This window comes from Saimiri boliviensis, chromosome 12 (assembly GCF_048565385.1).
Source record: "Saimiri boliviensis isolate mSaiBol1 chromosome 12, mSaiBol1.pri, whole genome shotgun sequence".
In the NCBI taxonomy this organism is placed as follows: Eukaryota; Metazoa; Chordata; class Mammalia; order Primates; family Cebidae; genus Saimiri; species Saimiri boliviensis.
Window position 1 is genome coordinate 80,412,867 of NC_133460.1, and position 16,281 is coordinate 80,429,147.

The 16,281-nt window shown below is 41.7% G+C and overlaps 1 protein-coding gene across 4 annotated transcripts in view; it reads left to right on the plus strand.

Moving 5' to 3' along the window:
- ENTPD1 (ectonucleoside triphosphate diphosphohydrolase 1) overlaps nt 1-16,281 on the plus strand; it is a 162,946-nt gene that overhangs the window by 33,835 nt on the left and 112,830 nt on the right. The window contains exon 1 of one of the 4 annotated variants that reach the window (XM_010333240.3): nt 12,020-12,554. The exons of 2 other annotated variants lie outside the window; for them this stretch is intronic. In XM_010333240.3, the coding sequence (XP_010331542.1) occupies nt 12,494-12,554 (61 nt within the window). In that variant the 5' untranslated portion in view covers nt 12,020-12,493. One more of the 4 variants, XM_003922359.4, reaches the window with a different exon arrangement.

Below are 16,281 nucleotides of genomic sequence, written 5' to 3' on the forward strand. Positions count from 1 at the left end.
ATTAGGAAATTCTTTTCTACTGGGGAGCAAAGCCTGATTTACATGATACTGACACATGGTGAGACTGTTAGTATTCCTTGAGGAAGCACTTTCCAATAAAATCAGCAAGCTGGCCTTTCATTATTGATAGCTGGTAATGTAAATGCAATTTTTTTCTGTCCTGTTCTGCAAGAGGAATAGTATAAAAGCAGTCTTTTACATCAATAATGACTATCGGCCAATCTTGAGGAATCGCAGCGGGAATAGGGGGCCCCAGTTGAAGAGGCCCCATAGGTTTCATATTAGCATTAATAGCCTACAAGTCATGGAAATGTCTCCATTTGCCAGACCTTTTGGAAATGATGAAAATGGGCGAATTCCAAGGGCTGTTTGATGATTCTATATGGCCAGCTATTAATTAGTTAATAGAATTAACTATTTAATTGAATAATGAATTAGTTATTCATGGACTCATTGTAATTTCTCTTCCTTTAAAGGCTACTGTTCTACCCAAATAGGATTTTGAGAGAGCCATGTTAGCGGTAGGGCTGTTTCAAGGTTCAGCCCTTGGAATAACAGAGGCCAATATTAGAAAGAGGTCATATGGTAATTGTTTGCTATGGCCTCAATTAATCCTTTCGTAAATGGGAAAGGATTTTCCCATTTTCTCTAATGCTTTTTCTTATCTTTTTATAAGTGTCAAAAGAAATGGGTTCAAATTACTAATTGCCTTGTTGAACTTGCATTACCAGGCAGGCCAAGAACTCCCTTCTAATGCTGCTTGCCTAAGATGGGGTCCCATAGCTGTAGTGTCTCCCTTGTCTTTTTTCCAATTTATTGAGGAAGGAGGCTCAGGCAAGACCTTTGTTTCCTCTTTGATATTTTTACCCAGAAATTGCAAGGCTGAGGGAGAAGGAGGACGTGGTAAGGTAGGTGGTTCCTCCTCCCTTCCCTTTTTAGGCTCTTCAGTGTAGACTGGGGCCAAAGTGGCCCTGACTAAGGCCCATAACGTTAAAGATGTTACTGGGACCCATTGCCCTTGTGCATGATATTGTTTAAGATTTCTTCTCACTTGTTTCCAGAGCTCTGTGTGTAGTGTGCCTTCTCCTGGGAACCATGGGTTATGGGAAATAATAGTTTGCAATAGGTCCCTTAATTGAGCCTGCAAAACCAAGGCTCCACTAGCTTTAAGCAACTGCTTCAATACTTTTTATGTACTGTTTCTGTTGAGCTGATAACTGTTGTCCCATGATTGAACCCTAACCTGAACAATTCCCTCAAACTTGGAAATCCCTAGCGGGCACCAGTGACTTACTAATGCACTGATTGCACAATCTCTTCACCTTCCTTTTTGAGGGTTCCGTTGTGATCCATTGTAGTGTTCCTCATGCAGGGGCACCAGCTGCAGAGTCTGTCCTGCAGACTCTGGCCAAGGGACGGATGAACAGAGTACACAGACACAGGTATTTTGCCTCTGAGCACGGCTAGGTGACCCACGGTTTAGAACTGCCAATGAGAAAGTGTGGCCCAGGTAAGCCAGAGGTGCCTGCATTTATTTAGTACAGATTTAATGTCAGAGGCCTGGAGAAAACACCATTTGTGGGTAATTAACATTGTCGACCCCCAAGTGGATGATCAAAGGTTGGTTTCCAGAGAAATAGGTAAACAAACTTATCTAGATAAATTATTTTGCACTCCCTTGTTATCTACTCTCTGCCATTAGCTCAAGGTAAGAGGATTAGGCTACCTTCAGCCATAATACTTTCCTGAAGCTTTTGCAAAAGACATTACTTGACATTGTGCTTTGACAGTCTATCAGCACTACTCATACATGTTTTATCAAAAGAGAAATACTGATAAGATAGCATAAGATCTTTGTTTTGGTTCAGCAAACTCTCACTGGGTACCTGCTCTGCTTGAAGCTGCTGTGCTGTGTACTCTAGGCTTACCTTCTTCTGGTGCCATGTTTGGTTGTATACTTTCACTTTGGAAGGGTTTGCCATTCTGCAACATTCAGGGGCTTCCCCAAGCTCAGTTAGGGCATTCCTCCCTGACTACTTGGAAATAGGAAGACACAGGTGATGTCAGGTCATACTTCACTCCTTCTCCCAACATGGCCTCAGTTCCACAGTTGCTGGTTGAATACATAGAATCACTTAACTTTGGGAAAAGGGGTGGAGAGGCCCTTTGTGCTATAGAAGGGGAAGGACTTTGACTCTCATTTCCCTCAAGTACCCTCAGGTTACTTCTGAAAAATAAGTAGAAGATATCAGGGGGAAAAAGCAAGAGACATAAGTACAAAAGACAAGGTTTTGTTTAATATGAACATAGATTAACACATAGTGAAGAGGAACAGAACTCACTTTTACTGAGTGCCATCTATGTGCCAGAGTCTGTGTTGGGAGTTTTCACATATTTATTCTTTTTTTTCCCTGACCATGGCTCTTGTGAAGTAGATTAAGAAAAAAAAAAAAAAAAGAAAAGACAACACCTTTAGTTTACAGATACATTGGGGTTTTCAGAAGGGCTCACTAACTTGTCTAGGATCATAAAAAAAGAATTGAATTCAGATCTTCTTAATGCCCTGGCAGCACTCTAAAATCATCTTGGCCTTTAAAAAAAACATGGCCGAGTCTGGGAAAGGTGGCTTATGCCTGTAATCCCTGCACTTTGGGGGACCACGGTGGGTGGATTATGAGGTCAGGAGATCGAGACCATCCTGGCTGGGCAACATGGTGAAACCCTGTCTCTACTAAAAATAAAAAAATTAGCTGGGTGTGGTGGTGTGCCTCTGTAGTCCCAGCTATTCAGGAGGCTGAGGCAGGAGAATAGCTTGAACCTGGGAGGCAGAAGTTGCAGTGAGCTAAGATTGCACCACTACACACCAGCCTGAGCAACAGAGAGAGATTCCGTCTCAAAAAATCAATCAAACAAACAAAAAACATGGCTGAAACCTACCCCAAACCCAATTAAATTCCAATCTCTGAGGGTTCGGATGGGCATTAGTATTTTTTATAATTGGCCCCGTGATTATAATGTACAGCCAGAGTTGAGAACCATGGCTCTGACTGAAGAGACAGTGCCTCTCCTACTGCTCTCCACAAGAAGGGACAGGACATTTTTTCAATGAGTGTGTATTCTAAATACTCTTGGAACACTTTCAGATACACCCATCCCTTTTTCTCTGCTCCTCCTCCTTTGTACCACAGGGATCCTTCTCATCTCTGGATATCTGTAAACAAGCAGATGGAGTGACGGGAGAGGTTGTTACTGATGGTAGAGAAATACAAATTTGACTGAATTAATTTTAATCAGTATTTATCTTTTGATAAAACATGTATGTGTAGCACTGATAGACTGTCAAAGCACAATGTCAAGTACTGTCAAGAAAATTTGATACAGTTTTCCAAACTTGTTGACAACTTTGATTTGTTGAATATGCATACACCAATACCAAAGAGTACTGACTTAGTATCTTGGCTTATAGAGATCATAAAAAGGATGGGGCAGGGGTCTACTGCTGGTGGGAAAACAATTTTGAATTCTTGAGATTAGATTCATTAATTGCCATATAACATGCAACATTTTACCCTAAGATTTTTGAAGTAATGTGATTTACCGTATCTGTGGCCTCTCGATTATAAAAATCCATTATTATTATTTTAAAAGTTTTTTCACATCCTCCACACTCCCCCCAAAATCCATTATTTTATAGTCTCCTTTTAACCTTGAAATTGACCATGAACAAGGATTGTTTAAAACATCAAAATGTCATAATATTTTGAACACTTTTTGATATGTTATGAAGAATCTTTTCATATATTCATCTATAACTAAAGTTGAATACATATATATAGTCATTCTTGGAATTGGCCAAACATGTCATTTTGTATAACAGTTACCTTGGTCATTTATTTTAAGATACGTAAAACCAGAGTGCCCCCTCTCCTGAGTTTTATCAATAGACTTCTGTTTTAACGGAGAATTAGAAACAATATAGAGAACTGAATGCTCATCTTCCACCCTATCCAACTAGCTCCATCTTTCCGGCCCTGACTGTCTGGTCCCCAGTGATGCAGAAACTACCATTACTACTCAGTTCAATTTATGTGGTGCCTGCTTGGTCACTGTTGGGTTTATGGAGCGTGCCTTAAACCATCAAACCACAATAGCATATTGCATGTTGGACATTGTGTGTGGTCCTTCCTGATTTCTACATCTAATGTTAAATTCCACAGGGAAATCTAAGGAAATCTTGATATTGCTGCCTGATTATTGCACTACAGACAAATTGCATGGTGAATATACTTTTCTTTATTACACTGATATAAGTTTTATTTTCTTTTTAGCTTTGATCAGTTTATGTTCAATTACTTATATTTTTCTGGCAAATGATTTCTTCTTTCTGCCCCTATTTGCCCCTAAAATGAAATATCCTACTTTGTAAGGATCATCTTGCCAAATTATAGCAATTATTATTTTATTTTATTTTTTTTGAGACGGAGTTTCACTCTTGTTACCCACGCTGGAGTGCAATGGCACGATCTCAGCTCACTGCAACCTCCGCCTCCTGGGTTCAGGCAATTCTCCTGCCTCAGCCTCCTGAGTAGCTGGGATTACAGGCACGCACCACCACGCCCTGCTAATTTTTTGTATTTTTAGTAGAGACGGGGTTTCACCATGTTGACCAGGATGGTCTCGATCGCTTGACCTCATGATCCACCCGCCTCGGCCTCCCAAAGTGCTGGGATTACAGGCGTGAGCCACCGCGCCCGGCTATAGCAATTATTTTTAACTCCCCAAGTCCATTTCGCATATTGCTCCTGACTCAGGAAATAGTCAGTTACGTTTCTTAAATATAAGTAATAATACCCCATATAACTACTGCACATCATCAAATTATCTCCCACTTTTTCACCAGGATTCTTTCTTGCATTTTATTGCAAAAATTTTCAAATATAGAAAGTAAAATAATAAAACATATCCCCACGTACCATCCAGCTGCAGCAGTTATAATCTCATCCCTAATCTTGTTTTTCTGTACTGCACCCATTCCTCCCCTTTTTCAAACCAACCCCAGATTTCATCTGTACATATGTCAGTGTATGTCTCCAGTAGATAAGGACTTTTGAAAAATTACAGCCACAATACTATTACTACACCTTAAAAATGAACAATTCTGCAATATTATAAAATATCTATTCAGTTTTCAAGTTTTTTGATTTTTTAAAAAAGTTTCTTTTAAATTGGTTTGAATCAGAATTTCAAGGTCCTGGTATTAATTTTGTTGGCATATCTTTTAATTTATAGGTAGGTACGTCATTCTCTTTTTTCTTCTCTGCAATTTATTTGCTCAAGAAATTGAGTTTTTTTATTGTTTTTTTTTTTTGTTTGTTTGTTTGTTTTGTTTGTTTGTTTTGGGACGGAGGTTCGCTCTTGTTACCCAGGCTGGAGTGCAATGGCGCAATCTCGGCTCACCGCAACCTCCGCCTCCTGGGTTCAGGCAATTCTCCTGCCTCAGCCTCCTGAGTAGCTGGGATTACAGGCACGTGCCACCATGCCCAGCTAATTTTTTGTATTTTTAGTAGAGACGGGGTTTCACCATGTTGACCGGGATGGTCTCTATCTCTTGACCTCATGATCCACCCACCTCGGCCTCCCAAAGTGCTGGGATTACAGGCCTGAGCCACCGTGCCCGGCTGAGTTATTTTATTGTTTTAATCTAGTCTCATACAGACTGGATTTTATTGATTGTATTCCTGTTGTTGTTGTTTTTTTTAATGTGTGTATTTGTCAACTTTTTTACCCATAAACTGGTAATTAGGTTTAGAAGTTTCCATTTTTGGCAAGACAACTTCAGACTATGTGATGTTTGCTTCCATCAGAAGGCACAAAATATATGTTTGTACCCCCTTTTGTAATGTGAACAGTCATTGGTGATTATTATTTAGCTTCATTCCTTTGTGAGGTATTGCAAAATGGTGATACTCAAATGCTACCTATTTTAGTCTTTCATTATTTGGAATACTTTAAAGAGACTTTCCCCATCAACGATTTGGTTGTCCTGTGGTACAGTTTGTGCAGCAATGGGAGGTTGAGTGTTGCTATTATCCCTGTTGTGTGTTTTCACAATAATGAATTGGTTCTAAAGGTGAACGGTTATTTCTTCATAGCAGCATGATGACTATGTAGAGCTCAGTGTACCTGATACATTTCAATCCATTGCAGTTATTATTTTTATTGCTGCTTAAACTTCTACTTTGGCCAGTAGGAGCCACTTAAGGTTGGCTCCTGAATCCTTTTGACACAACCCTAGTAATTTTAGATAAAGTCCTTGCTTTCTGGTATAATTCCTGCCCCAGACTTGGTTAGCTATTTTTCCAAAGGGACTTGGGCCATTTTAATAGAAAATAGCATTTAGAAATAGCAGTCTTGGTGCTGGGACAGAGGTAATAATTTAGTAAAACCTATGGGAAGGAGGCAATGAGCCACGTGGATATTCGGGAGGACATCATTCCAGGCAGAAAGAACAGCATGTGCAAAGACTCGGAGGCTGGAGCAGAGGGAGCAAGAAGAGAGTAGTAGGAAGGAAAGAGAGGTGAGGAGGAGCAGGCCAGGCAGGGCCTGGTGGGAGGTTGGAAGGACTCGGACTTTGGCTTTTCTTGGGGTGGGATGGAGCCTTTGATAAGTTTTGAGCAAAGGAGTTCCATAATCTTTTCTTTTGTTTAATTTTAACTGAATTATTATGGGTTCTGGGTTGAAAATAGGGTGAAGAGTTTGAAGAACAGAATCTGGGAGACCAGTGAGGAGGCTCTCACAATAATATAGGATACAGGTGAGAGATGATGTGGCTTGGAGCAGTGTGGTAGCAGTAAAGGTAACGAGAAGAGGTCAGATCCTGGATATATGTGGAAGAGAGAACCCACAGAATTCGCTAAAGGATTGGACTTGGATTGTAAGGAAAGAGGATTCAAATGTGACTCCAAGGTTTACGGCCTGAGGTGTAAATGAAATTATAAAACATGGGAACATGAGTGGCCTCTTTTCTGTGGGTCAGTGCAGTGTTTGTGTCTGTGGGAAAGGAGTAGGGATGGGTCAGGCAAAAGTTCACAGGGGATGATGTGGTTTGGATATTTGTCACCTCCAAATTTCCTGTTGAAATGTGACCCCCAATGTTGGAGGTGGGACCTCGTGGGAGGTGTTTGGGTCATGAGGCAGATCCTTCATGAATAACTTGGTGAAACTGAGCTCATTTGAAATCTGGTTGTTTAAAAGAGCCTGGCAACTCCCCCTTCTCTCCTGCGCTCCCTTTCTTGCTGTGTGATGCACCAGCTCCCACTTCACTTCTGCCGTGATTGTAAGTTTCTTGACGTCCTCACCAGAAGCAGATGCTGGTGCCATGCTTCTTGTACAGACTGCAGAACCATGAGCCAAGTACATCTCTTTTCCTTATAAATTACCTAGTCTCAGCTACTTCTATATTGCAGTGCAAAAAGAGCCTAACACAGGGGACCAGATATCTGAGTCATGAACAATATATAGGAGGACCAGGAAGATAAGAGAGGAAAGAACATTCTGAGCAGGGTAATAGCTTGTAAAAATTTGGAGTTGTACAAGGATTATGAGTTCTGGAATTAAATTCAGTTTTTGGTGTACAGGAAGCCTGTAACAGGAAATGAGTTTAGAGAGGTAAAGAGATTTCTTACATATTCTATGACGGGACTTTGAATTTTATTTTTTGCATAAGGAGACTAGAATTTTTTAAATCTGTCAATGACATTATCAGATATCCATTTCAGAAAGATAAGGAGAGTATGCACTGGCGAAAGTGATGGGAATGGAGAGAGGAGATGAATTTGAGATGTCTTAAGGTATAGAAACAACAGGATTTGGTAAACAGTAAGATGTGGGATGTGGGGAGGGGTCTAAGAGTAGCCTGAGGTTGCTGGGTTGTGTGACCAGGTGGATGGTGGTGCCATTATCATTTTTTTTTTTTTTTTGAGATGGAGTCTTGCTCTGTTGCCCAGGCTGTAGTGCAGTGGCACGATCTCCCCTAAGGGCATCCTCCACTGCCTGGGTTCAAGCAATTCCCCTGCCTCAGCCTCCCGAGTAGCTGGGACTACAGGTACATGCCATCATGCTCAGCTAATTTTTTTTATATTTTATTAGATACAGGGTTTTACCATGTTGGCCAGGATGGTCTCAATCTCCTGACCTCATGATCCACCCACCTCGGCCTCCCAAAGTGCTGGGATTACAGGTGTGAGCCACTGCACCTGGCCCCTGCATTAGATAATGGCACCACTGGCTGGGTGCAGTGGCTCACACCTGTAATCCCAGCACTCTGAGAGGCCAGGGCAGCCAGTCACCTGAGGTCACGAGTTCGAGACCAGCTTGGAAAATATGGTGAAACACCATCTCTACTAACACAACATTAGCCAGGCATGATGCTGCGCACTTGTAATCTCAGCTACTCAGGAGGCTGAATTGAAGTGAGCCAAGATCATGCCACTGCACTCCAGCCTGGGGGATAGAGTGAGACTCTATCTCAAAAAAAAAAAAAAAAAAAAAAAAAAGTAGGGAATACTGGTACTGGATGGGAGCAGATTTGGAAGTAAAGATACAGAGTATAGTTTGGATGCTGAGTTTGAGCTGCTTGTGGGATATTCTCTTGACACCCAGTAGGTGGGTGGAAATATGGATCTGGAGCTCATGGGAGTGGACTAGGCAGAAATGTAAAAGCATGAGAAGTTATGAGCTAGGTAGAATACGTGCAGTAGGGAGAGAAGGCAAAGGGTGAAGGTCTAGGGAATACCAACATTTATGACACACAAAAGTTGACTGAAAAGGAGCCATCATACACAGAGGAGGAGGAAAATCAGACATGAGGGGGGTTCTGAAAAATAAGGAAAGATAAATTTTCAAGAAAGAAGTAAGGCCAACAATGGCCCATGCTACAGAGATCCAAGAAGATAAAACACAAAAACTGGCCTTTGCCTTAGAGGCCATTGGAAATCGTAGGGCAGTTTCGTTGGAGTGGTGTGGTGAGAAATGGGAATGTAATGGAAGGAGAAGTAAATAAATGAGGAGTGGAGGTGCTGAAGGGAAGGCAAAGGTAGACCATAGTCTCAAGCAGGTTGTTTGTGAAGGAGCTGCTTTTTAAAATTAATTTTTTAAAAATTATGATAAATTATACACAATAGAAAAGTTACCATATTAAGAATTTAAAATTTATTTTTATTTTTGTAAACTTGGGGTCTTGTTATGTTGCCTAGGCTGCTCTCAAACTCCAGGCCTCAAGACAGCCTAACGCTTCAGCCTCCCAAAATGCTGGGATTGCAGGGTGAGCCAATGCACCTGGTCCATATTAATCATTTTTAACTGTACACTTAAGTATTGTTAAGTACATTCACATTGTTGTGCAGCCAATCTCAAGAACTTTTTCATCTTGTCACACTAAAACTCTATACTATTATACAACAGAATTTGTTTTTAAGAATGAGAGGCCAGGCGCGGTGGCTCAAGCCTGTAATCCCAGCACTTTGGGAGGCCGAGGTGGGTGGATCACGAGGTCGAGAGATCGAGACCATCCTGGTCAACATGGTGAAACCCCGTCTCTACTAAAAATACAAAAAATTAGCTGAGCATGGTGGCTCGTGCCTGTAATCCCAGCTACTCAGGAGGCTGAGGCAGGAGAATTGCCTGAACCCAGGAGGCGGAGGTTGCGGTGAGCCGAGATCGCACCATTGCACTCCAGCCTGGGTAACAAGAGTGCAACTCCGTCTCAAAAAAAAAAAAAGAATAAGAATTACTTAAATATTTTGTATGCATAGGAGGATGAACCAGTACAGTGAAAGAGGATGAAGGTGTAGGAAAAATGAAAATCCTACCATTCTAAGAACTTTATAAGACCATTTCATTATTAAAAGACAAATATCTTTACCCCTTTCTAACAGCTCCCCCTATTTTTCTGAGTGCAGTTTTAATTTTCTACTTTCTATTACAAAAAAACAACAAAATTCAAAATGATGATAATTTTTTGTTGAGAAACAAGATTCATTTTTTTAAGATTAATTCTGAGGCCTTTAGAAAGATACACACAAACTCCCATCTCTTTTGTGATTATTTTTGTATGAATTGGTGGTAATATATACTTAATATACTTAACCAAAATATTCTCATGATGCTGAGGAGGGTGTGAACCTTGACAACATGATTAAATTATAGCACAGAGCATATTACCATAAACAGCATTAAATGTTGTCAAAGGCTCATACAATATTAGTTAGGGGTTAAAACTATGTTTCTATTACTCTATATTCAGTTTGAATGAACTTCAAATATTTATGAAGCACTAGTTACTATAATGAGATTTTACCTCTTGATTAAACCAGAATTTGGGTACTAGAACAATTTGCTTTTTACTGCCTCTTTCTCTCCCTGATGAAATGTAAAGAGAATGAGTCAATTGTCAAAGTAACCTTTCATCAACAACATCTGATAGAACATGATAGAAGTGACTCTGAATTTTAATTTTCTTTAAAATAGAGAACTGTAGTCAGGCGCTGTGGCTCATACCTATAATCCTAGCACTTTGGGAGGCCAAGGCAGGCAGATCACTTGAGGCCAGGAGTTCAAGACTAGCCTGAACAACATGGTGAAACCCCATCTCTGCTAAAAATACAAAAATTAGCCAGGCGTGGCGTTGCATGCCTGTAATCCCAGCTACTCAGGAGGCTGAGGCACGAGAATCTCTTGAATCCGAGAGGCAGAGGTTGCAGTGAGCCGAGATAGCACCACTGCACTCCAGTCTGGGTGACAGAGTGAGACTCTGTCTCAAAAAAAAAAAAAAAGAATTTAAGAATGTAATAAAATAGGCTGAGTATGGTGTGGCTCATGCCTGTAATCCCAACACCTCGGGAGGCTGAGGTGGGTGGATCACCTGAGGTCAGGAGTTGGAGACAAGGCTGACCAACGGTGAAACCCCATCTCTACTAAAAATACAAAAATTAGCCAGGCAAGGTGGCGGGTGCCTGTAATCCCAGCTACTCAGGAGGCTGAGGCAGGAGAATGGCTTGAACCCAGGATGCAGAGGTTGCAGTAAGCACAGATCGCGCTATTGCACTGCAGCCTGGGAGACAAGAGTGAAACTCTATCTCAAAAAAAAAAAATAAATAAAAATAAAAATAAAAAAAGATGTAATTAAGTAGAGAACTGTTGCCACAGCACCCACAAAGTGTGTTTCTCATTGACAGGTTTAAGTACTTGTATGTCTGTTTCTCCTGCCTACCCCTCAGCCACTCTGGATCTTTCCTTTGATCATTCTTTTTTCTTTCTAGCTTTGATGTCCTGGTTTCCATTCTGTAATTCACAGAATATTTTGTGGTCATGCTCTTTTCAAATTTATCTCCAAAGCAATAGTACATAAACCCATTATGTTGTTGAATTTTGCAAAAAATCCCATCATATCCACTAAAACCAATTTTATCGTTAACAGGATGACTATCAGACCAATATTCATTATTAGAGGTGCAATCTAAACCGGTTTGAGAGAAGACATCCATTGAATCTTTCATTCAGTATAATTAGTTGTTATTTTACATGCAAAATCATATAAATATGAAGCATTTAGGAGATAAAGGAAGTCTTGATTTTATACTATGTGGCATTGTGCAAAGTAACAGAGATGCCGAAACTAAAAGGTTATCCTTTGTCCTTATGAAAGTATGACTGAAAGTTCCCTGGAGAATAGTTTCTACATAGAATCAAAACAGTCCTTAGGGCTCACAGATTTAATGATTTATATGGTATAACTGGCTTCGGATACAAATTTACATGCTGGACAGGCAGTATAGAAAAAGCAAGAACTAGGAATCAGGAAAACAGATCTACGTTTCTGCTTTGTGGCAATTCATTCTTTTTTTTTTTTTTTTTTTCCCAGTCATTCTTGAAATATTTATGGAGAGACCATGCTGTGAGAGAAACTGTATTAGGTGCTGGGGAGCATGGTAGCAAATAAGAGAGACCATGTGTGAGCCTAAGCAAGTGGCTTAGCTTCTCCACATCTCTAACCTTGTTTAGACTCGGTGTCTGAGGTTTCTTTCAAACCCGAAATGCTAAGGTTTGCAATAGCCTTGTGGAGGGAGAAGCTGCCAAGTGGCCCTGGGACTTGAGGACTTACCTTCCTCTCAAAGGGTTAGCCCTTGTTTTGATTTCAAAATAATTGTTACACAGTTTAAAAATAATTTGGTCAGGCTCTTATCTAATCTTGACAGTCTTGATGTGGCAATTCATGCTCATTAGACTTCAAAGGTAGGAAGTCAAAGTTGGGAAATGGTGGATGACTTTCGTCAACTCATAGCCAGGCAGCAGTTCTAGAGAGCAGCTGCTCTGTGGTTCCACCCAGCCTTCCAGCCAATAACGCAGCTTCTCCCGCAGGAAACACATCACTTGGGTCACCTGTTGCTCTTTGCTCTAATGAGCCTTGAGAAAGGATTGCTCGTCATGGGACCAGATGCTTTATGGGGAGGGAAGAATTGTTCTTGCCTTTCACAGTTTTTCCAGTGGGTTTCAAGGTAACGAGCTTCTTATTATCTAGCTCATAACTGCAGTAAGGAAAAAGCTTTACTGCTTGCGGCCGAGATGACTTTTTCAAGGGAGAAAAAGGGATTTCTATAACAAAGGGAGCGAGATGAAGAGGGAAGGAGTAAGGGAGAGAGGGAAGGAGGGAGAAAGAGAGAGATTTGAATATACATTGCTTCAAGGATACAAAAAATTACAACCTGGGAAAGGCTTCGAGTAACTTTAGGAAAATGAGCTGCTGGAGTCCTCAGTCAATCTGTCCTTTCTGGTCAATGAAAAAGACCGGGTTTGAAGTTCCTTCCGAAACGGGGCCGGCTAATTTAGCCCCTCCCACGAACCCAAGGGTCTGTTATATCTCTGTTTCCTTGAGTACCTCTCTTTCGGAGACCGACCACAGCAAGCAGAGGCTGGGGGAAAAGAAACGAAGAAAGAGGAAAACAAAAGCTGCTACTTATGGAAGATACAAAGGGTAAGACCAAAATTGATTTGACCCGAATCCTTAATGAAAAAAAGAAGAAGGAGAAAACAAAGCCCAGACCAAATGCTAGTACTTGAAAGCTGGAGGCAGAAAGCTATGAATGAATTTTCCCACCCTCTTCCTTCTGAGAGGAGGCAGAGAAAGAGCTTTGGGAAACTTTTTAGGAAGCAGAGTCCAGGGTTGCAGTCAAGGGTGGCTCTAGAGCAAGCTGGAGGGGCTCATGAATATTCATTATCAATTTGTATTCAGAGTTGGTTTTTTAGAGGCAAATGACTTTTTCAGTCCCCTTGCAGTTTTAAGAGGCAGCTGCCTCATCTACAGTCCGGACTCATCTAGCCTCGGATCTGTATCTCAGGGTGTTTGCTTGAAGATGCTGGGCGCTGTGTGTAGATTTGTTTTGTTCTCGAATTTCTTGCGTGCTTTCCTGTTTTGAAATGAGCAAAGGCTTCTTTTCTGGGAGCAAGACAGAGAAGTTAATGTGGCACGAGGTTGTCACAACAGGACCCCAGAGTATGTCTTTCAAAACGCTGAAAGTTTCTTGAGATATGTGGGGGAGTCAGTATGTGGGGGACAGAAGAGGGAGACGGGGACGGGTGGAGGGAGGAAATAGAATAACTAGTTCTATCTTAAAAGGGCAGGTCATATCTAACTGCATTTCGATTTTGTCTAAAAACTACAAGAGCAGCCTGGTTTGCACAGATGGTGTGCAGTCTCTATCTTTTACCTCTTTTGGGCATTTTCTGCCAGGACGGAGAGCCAGCTGCTTGCCAGCCTGTGAGAGCCAGGAAGAATCTCTGCAGCAGTGAGGGAGTGCAGGGTTGCAAACCTTTTTCTTTATCATCTCTAACCTCTAACATTCCCACAGGCTTATACCACATAGAACATGGAAGAAGAGCATGAGTAGCCAATTGATTTCTTAATACTTATAATAACGAGAGCTGTTTGTGTTGATTAAGTCTTTATTTTGTGTTGGGAGCTGTACCTAGCATATTACACGTGCTACTTACTTATCATATGAACCTTTTAAGTGCTATCATTGTTATTCCCATTTTCCAGATGGCAAAATTAAAGTACTGAGAGAATAACTCGACTGGAGATCTCATAGTAAGTGCTGAGTGTGGATGGAGGTAGTCTGAGGCAGGGCTGGAGGGCTTTTCCACTCCCCGACACTGTTGGTCTGCTTTTTCTCATGCCCTCACATTGTGGATTTCAGGTTGGCAAATTCTTGAAGCTACTGAAGAATGATACTGATAAAATCTTAAGTCTGTGAAGGAATTTGTACTTTGCACTCAAGTTCCCATACATTTTCTTCAGCTGGTGCTCATAGCCATTCTCTGTGAGAAGCAGGTATTGTTATTAGGTCTTTTATAAAAAGGAGAAACTGAGGTCAGAAGGCGTTAGATGACACCAGTCACAGCTAGTTGTCAAAAGTCTGGCCTGGTGGGCTGGGCATGTAACCCCAGCACTTTGGGAGGCTCAAGTGGGCGGATCTCCTGAGGTCAGGAATTCGAGACCAGCCTGACCAACATGGTGAAAAACCCCGTCTCTATTAAAAATACAAAAATTAGCCGGGTGTGGTGGTGTGTGCCTGTAGTCCCACCTACTCGGAAGGCTGAGGCAAGAGAATCACCTGAACCCAGGAGGTGGAGGTTGCAGTGAGCTAAGATTCCACCACTGTACTCCAGCCTGGGTGCAGAATGAGACTCTGTCTCAAAAAAGAAAGAAAGAAAGAAAAATCTGTCTATCTATCTATCTATATATGTATATATGTGAACTGGATCTGAAATCCTCTGCTTCTGGTTTTTCTTTCAACCTGCAGAGCAGGCCCAGTCATCTCTGAGTCTGTCCCCACCCCAAGCTGGGCCTCACTGAGTTGCTTTCAGTTCCCTAAGGGAACTGCTTCTTTCCTCAGACTGAGCTAGGCCCTTTCTTCTGTTTTAAGGGCCTGTCTGTTACTCTCCTTCCTTAGTCTGAAGCCAAGCTGCCTGGGTTTGAATTTTAGCTCCACCATTTACTGTGTGTCTCAGTTTCCTCATCTGTTAAATGAAGAGAATAACAATAACATCTATCTTTTTTTTTTTTTTTTTTTTTTTTGAGATACCAAGTCTCGCTCTGTAGCCCAGGCTGGAGTGCAGTGGTGCGATCTCCGCTCACTGCAACCTCCACCTCCTGGGACCTGGTTCAAGAAATTCTCCTACTTCAGCCTCCCAAGCAGCTGGGATTACAGGCATGAGCTGCTATGCCCAGCTAATTTTTGTATTTTTTAATAGAGACGGGGTTTCACTGTGTTGGCCAGTCTGGTCTTGAACTCCTGACTTTGTGATCCACCCACCTCTGCCTCCCAAAGTGCTGGGATTACAGGCGTGAGCCACCATGCCCGGCCAATAACATCTATCTTATAGGGTTGTGGTAAGGACTGAATGAGGGATTCATGCAAAATTCTTAGAACAGGGCATGATGAACAGTATCACTAAAGAAATATTGACACTTGTTATCACTCTTTGAAGCCTCATTTTGGGTGTGATTCCCCCTTTTAAATCATCTCTAATTCTTCAAGTCTAGATTTGGCCTCATATTGGATGCTTCTATAGTACCTCATCAGTTATGCCTAAGGTGGCACTCATCATACTTGTCCACACTCCTGACCCCTGCATCACCTTCTCTCCCTCCCCAATTATAATTTCTGTATTCATCTTTAGATCTGCAGTGTCTAGTGCAGTTTTATTTTTAGTGTCAAACTTAAGGCAACTTTCTCATCAATGTGGGCAGAGTGATGGGAGAGGGGCCTCAGTCATGATAGGGTACAGGAGGCAGCCACAGAGGGCGACCATATAGCAGTCCTAGAGGGCCAGAAGCCACGCAGGAGGTGGACAGAGATGAGTACTGATTCCGGAAGAACACATGTCATTCAGCAGCCAATGGTTAAGATGTCAGAGTTCAGTGAACTTCTCCTTGACGTCTGCGAGGTCCTCTGACGTACTTACTGTGGGTCAGCTTGGCAGCCACATTCATCAGCCCCTGGGACAGGTTCTTGGATTTGGCGTCCATCTTGGAGAACATGCCAAGCTTTCCTTAGAGGGTGGTACACTCCAGGCTCTTGTGCAAGTCCACAAGGTCCTTGTCAGCCATTAGTATCTTGAGCTCCTTAATGGGAGCTCGATAAATATTTAGTAAAGGAAGCATTATTATTTCAGCTGATGCTCATTTGAGACTAAGGAGGCTGGTTTAAAAGGGGACATTTG